General features: G+C 35.8%; 1 protein-coding gene across 1 annotated transcript; it reads left to right on the top strand.

The window, feature by feature from the left end:
* Nucleotides 1-1,008: 1,008 nt before the first annotated feature.
* On the top strand, nucleotides 1,009-4,388 carry LOC129928763 (110 kDa antigen-like). Its single transcript, XM_056044565.1, has 2 exons — nucleotides 1,009-1,045; nucleotides 3,850-4,388. Exons 1-2 carry the CDS (start codon nucleotides 1,009-1,011, stop codon nucleotides 4,386-4,388), a joined length of 576 nt encoding a protein of 191 aa, XP_055900540.1.
* Nucleotides 4,389-7,726: the final 3,338 nt, after the last annotated feature.

Here is a 7,726-nt window from a genome sequence, read left to right as displayed (position 1 = left end):
CAAAACGTATATAACAGTCATTTATATAAAACGGTGTTCTATGAACTTCATGAACTAAAGAAACTCCATGAAAAGTAAAGCTGACTTATATCTTGAAATTTGTACGTCAAGAAGAGCATTAAAATAGAAAATGACTATAAATAAGCATAAAAACATAAAGCCTTTTTATATCAATTTCTAGAGTAGAAAATATCCTGAAATAAAAAAAAAACATTTTAACCGATGGATTGTTAATTTGCTGTGTTGTAAAAACGTATCTTGCGTCATTTAATGTTCTAAATATCGGTCGAGTTCCTAAAGGATATTATGTTCACGTATGCATAAGTATCCCTAAACCAGTTATTGCAGACGATTTCGTGATCATACGTGCAAAAGCTCATATCACATCAAAAATGTTCAATTCAAATTTTGAAATTAAAAGAAAACTTTTATAACATCTTCAGTCTCACTGATGACCGCGCCTCGTTCCCTTATTATTAGATCCGGCACTATACATCCAATAAAACAACATACAACATCTTGTTCATGTCTTTGGTCGCCAAAATTCTAAAGATTACAAAGGGAAAGTGCTCAATAAATCTCGTTTGGCAATGCACCAAGTCTGCACAGGACAAATAATAAATTCTCCACTTTTAAAATAAACTAAAAATGCGAAAGTTAACAATCTAAATTTATAATACGGATAGCCGTGAAATTGAAAATTACAAGTCCGGGCAGTAAATTTTAACAACCAATAAAATGCCTAAATTTCTAAACACGGTGTTCTGTTTTTTTTTAAAATGGAGATTTGAAAATAGTGTTCAAACAGATTTTAGTGGCTGATTTCTATAGGTTATTGTCATCAAGAGGAGATAATAAAATAAAGTAACTAAAACTGTAGGCTGATGGTAAACAATTCACTATCTGTTATTGCTGTGGTATATAATTTATTCACGTTTTGGCCTTGGCTAAAGTGCTTTCGAATTCAATTCGTTTGAGGTTCGTGCACTGATGGACCTAAAACACAACATGTACAGACAAGAAGGGAGCTTTGCATCAAGTAATGGTAACACATCCCAATTCTGCAAGAGAATTTTGGAAGCTCTCGTTTCATAGTACAATCCATAACAAACAAAACTGTCTTTTAAACAGACGAATCAAAAGATTAGAATATACTTCATTACTGTTAATACCATTAGTTGAAACATAAACTCTTAAAAAAAATATTCGTAAAGTTAAGAGAAAGAAAACTCCAAGAGAGTTCGGAACAAAACAAGAAAATTGAAGCTACTCAAGTTTCTTCTACGTGACATGTTATTGGGGAAAAACTTTGTGGCTAACAACTAAAAAGTCTTTTACGTGATTAAAATGAATCAAACCGACTAAGTCTTTACAAAAATAATTGAAATCTCGATAATAAAAGCCAAGTGTTCAGATCGATCTTGAGACGGTCAAGTTCTTTATCTTTTGGAACCCAGTCTGTAGATCCTTAAAGAATGTAGTTAACCTACCTGGCATTTAACGTTTGCTAATTTATAGACCTATGTTTAACAAAAGATGAAGATGTTTTGTGTAAGTGAGATTAAATTGATGTAGATCTAGACTTCTAGATTATCAACTTCTCTAAAGTTGTCTAAAAGTGGCTAAAGCCTCTGGTGAATCTCTGCCTGCAGCACTGTACACATCTGTAGTAGACTGATACTAGATTGCCTCAACACATCTTTAGTAGACTGATACTAGATTGCCTCAACACATCTGTAGTAGACTGATACTAGATTGCCTCAACACATCTGTAGTAGACTGATACTAGATTGCCTCAACACATCTTTAGTAGACTGATACTAGATTGCCTCAACACATCTTTAGTAGACTGATACTAGATTGCCTCAACACATCTGTAGTAGACTGATACTAGATTGCCTCAACACATCTGTAGTAGACTGATACTAGATTGCCTCAACACATCTTTAGTAGACTGATACTAGATTGCCTCAACACATCTGTAGTAGACTGATACTAGATTGCCTCAACACATCTGTAGTAGACTGATACTAGATTGCCTCAACACATCTGTAGTAGACTGATACTAGATTGCCTCAACACATCTGTAGTAGACTGATACTAGATTGCCTCAACACATCTGTAGTAGACTGATACTAGATTGCCTCAACACATCTTTAGTAGACTGATACTAGATTGCCTCAACACATCTGTAGTAGACTGATACTAGATTGCCTCAACACATCTGTAGTAGACTGATACTAGATTGCCTCAACACATCTGTAGTAGACTGATACTAGATTGCCTCAACACATCTGTAGTAGACTGATACTAGATTGCCTCAACACATCTGTAGTAGACTGATACTAGATTGCCTCAACACATCTGTAGTAGACTGATACTAGATTGCCTCAACACATCTGTAGTAGACTGATACTAGATTGCCTCAACACATCTGTAGTAGACTGATACTAGATTGCCTCAACACATCTGTAGTAGACTGATACTAGATTGCCTCAACACATCTGTAGTAGACTGATACTAGATTGCCTCAACACATCTGTAGTAGACTGATACTAGATTGCCTCAACACATCTGTAGTAGACTGATACTAGATTGCCTCAACACATCTGTAGTAGACTGATACTAGATTGCCTCAACACATCTGTAGTAGACTGATACTAGATTGCCTCAACACATCTGTAGTAGACTGATACTAGATTGCCTCAACACATCTGTAGTAGACTGATACTAGATTGCCTCAACACATCTGTAGTAGACTGATACTAGATTGCCTCAACACATCTGTAGTAGACTGATACTAGATTGCCTCAACACATCTGTAGTAGACTGATACTAGATTGCCTCAACACATCTGTAGTAGACTGATACTAGATTGCCTCAACACATCTGTAGTAGACTGATACTAGATTGCCTCAACACATCTGTAGTAGACTGATACTAGATTGCCCCAACACATCTGTAGTAGACTGATACTAGATTGCCCCAACACATCTGTAGTAGACTGATACTAGATTGCCCCAACACATCTGTAGTAGACTGATACTAGATTGCCTCAACACATCTGTAGTAGACTGATACTAGATTGCCTCAACAGTTCTGTTTTTTTGAAACGTTTCTTTCCGAAATAAAGAGGATTCCGTCCTCATCCAAACCTCCTGCGGCACGAGAGTGGATGAAAGAGAACACTAAGAGAATAGAACTTCAAAACCAGCAAAATAAAAAAAATCCTTTTTTTTTAAAAAAAAAAAGCTCTGTTTGATCACTGAAATAGTTGGGGTCAATAAATTGTTTAAAATTTAATGCAGCTTTGTGCCAACGTTCCCGTGTTTAGAGTTTAGGATTCGGACATTGCTCATTTACAGAACCTGTCAACGCATGGGCTCCATCAGTTGTTACACTCGCCATCGTGTTCCAAGCCACTTTTAATACATTTCTTCATAGGATTTAATAAATACTTGCTTGAGATTGTGTCCTCAACTGAATACTACAACATATTGCCGATAAAAATAATATTCGTATAAACTGTTTTGAATGACATGCAAAGACAAAGTTTCTTTAGCCTTTTCATCATATGTGATAAGAATCAGAAGTTTCAATAATTTATATAGACATTTTTCTTCTCATTTTTATGTTGGAGCGTTCACATGACTAGACCAATATATGAGATGAACTGCGCAGTGGTTTCCAGATCAAGGAGCTCTCCATATGGTTTTCTTTCTATTATATAATAGGAATCACGAGAAAGATGATACCTATTAAATAGATATATTTAAATTTATGTATTTTTAATATATTTGAATTTTCAATATGTTTAATCTGATTTCTGTAGGTGCATGTGACCCGCAGGTCGTAATTTGCTCACCCTTGCTATAGAAGCATATAGACCTGAAAACACTGAACATGCTATAGGAGCAAGGAGACCAGAAAGAACTGAACATGCTATAGGAGCATGGAGACCTGAAAACACTGAACATGCTATAGGAGCATGGAGACCTGAAAACACTGAACATGCTATAGGAGCAAGGAGACCAGAAAGAACTGAACATACTATAGGAGCATGGAGACCAGAAAGAACTGAACATGCTATAGAAGCATATAGACCTGAAAACACTGAACATGCTCTAGAAGCATGGAGACCAGAAAGAACTGAACATGCTATAGGAGCAAGGAGACCAGAAAGCACTGAACATGCTATAGAAGCATGGAGACCAGAAAGAACTGAACATACTATAGGAACATGGAGACCAGAAAGAACTGAACATGCTATAGGAACATGGAGACCAGAAAGAACTGAACATACTATAGGAACATGGAGACCAGAAAGAACTGAACATGCTATAGGAACATGGAGACCAGAAAGAGCTGAACATGCTCTAGGAGCATGAAGACCAGAAAGAACTGAACATGCTCTAGACGCATGGAGACCAGAAAGAACTGAACATGCTATAGGAACATGGAGACCAGAAAGAACTGAACATGCTCTAGACGCATGGAGACCAGAAAGCACTGAACATGCTATAGGAGCATGGAGACCAGAAAGCACTGAACATGCTATAGAAGCATGGAGACCAGAAAGAACTGAACATGCTCTAGAAGCATGGAGACCAGAAAGAACTGAACATATATTGGAAACCAATGTCCACGAGTATATTTTAGAACCATGGGGCATGGAGACGCGCTATTAAAATAATAATGACAATAATTCTAATAAAACGATACCAATGTTGGAGTGAAAAAAAATATTTTAAAAACAAATGTGAATAAAATGAAAAACAAATGTGGATTTAAAAAAAGAAAAAAAAAAGATTCCAAGCAAAACAGCAAATTTTTTTTTGTTTGGTCAGGACAGGCGTTATAAGTGAACTCTTACGTACAGGCGTTATAAGTGAACTCTTACGTACAGGCGTTATAAGTGAACTCTTACGTACAGGCGTTATAAGTGAACTCTTACGTACAGGCGTTATAAGTGAACTCTTACGTACAGGCGTTATAAGTGAACTCTTACGTAACGCATAAATTAGATCTATGAAACAGCTACACACTTACACAAACACTGCTACACACATTTTCTGACACACATATACATCCTCCTCATGCACAACAGCATACACCTCCCATAAAAACTATTTATACACACAAACACACACGTGTACTGATATCTCCGCATGGTGAAATGATCCCTTCGAGTTCAAATCTATTCAATTGATAAGAAACGAAATTAGAATAGTCTATCAATATAGGAGTTGGTGCCCAAAATGTCACAGAAATTACCACTTAAGGCTTTCGCTCTCGATCTAAAGGTACCATAAAGCTGCCAATAAGCCCTAACTGCCCTAACTACTGTTGAAGATCTCCAGTCTATTTGTGGAGAGGATATTTTGATAAAGACCTTTGCAGAAAAGCAATAAAACAATGAGAGATACATAGATAATAAAGACAGGGGTAATTATACCCGTGTCTACAGTAAAACTAGAAACTGAAGCAAGAAAATAAGATTATAAGTAGCTACCCCTACCCCCCCCCCGCCCCAATCTCTTTAGCCAGATTGTATTTGTGTTCAATAACTCATAAAATAACAAAACAAAGTCTTTGACAAACAAAATATTAAAATAAATTTAAAAAAAAAAAGCTCTTATATGAGGGAAAGAAATGCACATTGATTGACATATTTCTCAATTTTGTGGGGCGCGGTGGCTGAGTGGTTAAGCGCTTGGCTTCTGAACCTGGGGTCCTGGGTTCAAATCTCGGTGAAGATTGGGATTTTGAATTTCGGGATTTTAAGGGTGCCTCTGAGCCCACCCAACTCTAATGGGCACCTGACTTTAGTTATGGAAAGTAAAGGCAGTTAGTCGTTGTGCTGGCCACATGACATCCTGCTTGTTAACCGTTGGCCAAACTAAAAGGGGAACTTTACTCTATTTTTTCTCAATTATGTAAGATATATTTACCTTTTTCTAAACAAAACAAAAATTAATTGCGATTAATTTATTAATTATTTAATTGGATATGGTTTTTTTTTGTTGATTCATGTTTTCTTAGAGATACTGAATAATTATGCAGTTTCAACTTAATCAGAGAACACAGACCTATATATAATATACATCTGTGTCCGAGAATGGGAGAAATAACTTGTACAAAATGTGTATTAGAGAGACGGGGTGTCTTAATATAAGCTTTGCAAAAAATGTACCAACTACTACTAATCGATACGCCATTTCTTTATAGCTAAATAAAAAAAAAGCGTTGTGTATTACATATAGCAACCACTTGATGCTTTTTATCCAATTAGCCATTTATGTAATGCTTGTTTAATTTTCAAATATTGCAGTTTTCTTTCTAATATTAAAAATATCACGAGAAAACAAGCAATTTTTTGTTTACAATGAAGAAAAGCATATATGAGAATCACTTCAATACAATAGCTAGAATGATTCTAGAGTTTTTGTGAATCTAGCGAATATCATGATGTCAGCTTCTCAATGTTTGACTTCCGTTTGTTAAACAGGTTTCCGCAACGATAACTGCTTGATAGACATCAAACAAAAACATCCAGATTTGCAACAACCGGCGATACACGATCAAGTGAAGTTGACTCAACCAGTACTGTACTGAAACAAGTTGAGGGAAGAGAAATTTAATTGTAGCAGAAATGTTCAATACTGCTACACTTTGTCTCAAAGTCTTCGAGTACTGTTGTTTCTTAACGAGATTCTCTGAAGTACACTTAAAGAACTGTTGGCACTGATTTTGGAAACTCCATCGACAGCTAGCAAAACGAATTGTTCTCCCTAAGTTTGCGACTTATTCTGTTAGCTCTATGAGGGCCAAGATATTGTGAGACGATAACAAAAACATTAAACTTGCATAATCTATGGAGGTGTGTTGATATCTAGGACATTGACTCCAAATAAATTTTATGAACATTTGAGTCTTGTTTACGTACACCATAGGTTGGAATCGACAACTGGGATATCTATCTATCTATCTATCTATCTATCTATCTATCTATCTATCTATCTATCTATCTATCTATCAGGATCTAGAACTATAATTTTCAATATGTGTACTTTATATAAGGTTTGAATTGTAATTTATATAATTGTTAATGTCCTGACTGTCTGTACTGAGTAGAAGAAGACAATGCTTGGAAGATTAAAGGACACGATTTTGCCAAAAGTGTCGATGTGCCAAATAAACATAACCGTCACATTTCTCTTTTTCTTTCATGAGAGACGTGGTGGTGGGGGGAGGAGTGTTGATCTAGTTTAGAACCATGTTAAAACCAAATTTTTCTTTTATTAACAAGATCCTTTTTTTTTTCGTACTCCAATGACTTTATCTTTGGAAAAGTGTTTGTGTTTTTAAAGGTAACATCGAAGTTTGACCAAAATAAACCAAGCACCTGCCAGCTTTATTGCTTGTATGACTCTTACAAAATCTCTTGCTTCAAATCGCAGATTAACTCCACAGTATGTGTCCGTACATGAATCTCGAGAGCCTAATAAAAGATTATCAATCATTCCAAGATGTCGATTTTTAATTCAGCCATTTGAATTTATGAACTAAAATTGTGGGAAAGCAGGCTCGAACAAGCAAAGCAAAGGACCTCTTTTCAATGTAATTAACTCTCAACACAAAAGAGCTACCTGCTCATACGTTGAACTAATCTGGAACAACGAACCAAGTTTTTGTAGTCAATAAAATGGGCAGGAGGATTTATTGC

Source organism: Biomphalaria glabrata, chromosome 10 (assembly GCF_947242115.1).
Source record: "Biomphalaria glabrata chromosome 10, xgBioGlab47.1, whole genome shotgun sequence".
Classification (NCBI taxonomy): domain Eukaryota; kingdom Metazoa; phylum Mollusca; class Gastropoda; family Planorbidae; genus Biomphalaria; species Biomphalaria glabrata.
Note: the sequence above shows the minus strand (reverse complement) of the source record. Positions and strands in the feature narration are given on the sequence as shown.

Excerpts from the sequence above, each read along its gene's own strand:
- LOC129928763 (XM_056044565.1), top strand. The coding sequence starts at position 1,009 with ATGTACAGACAAGAAGGGAGCTTTGCATCAAGTAATG. Across the intron at positions 1,046-3,849 it reads GAGCTTTGCATCAAGTAATG|GTCGTAATTTGCTCACCCTT; the intron begins GTAACACATCCC and ends TGTGACCCGCAG.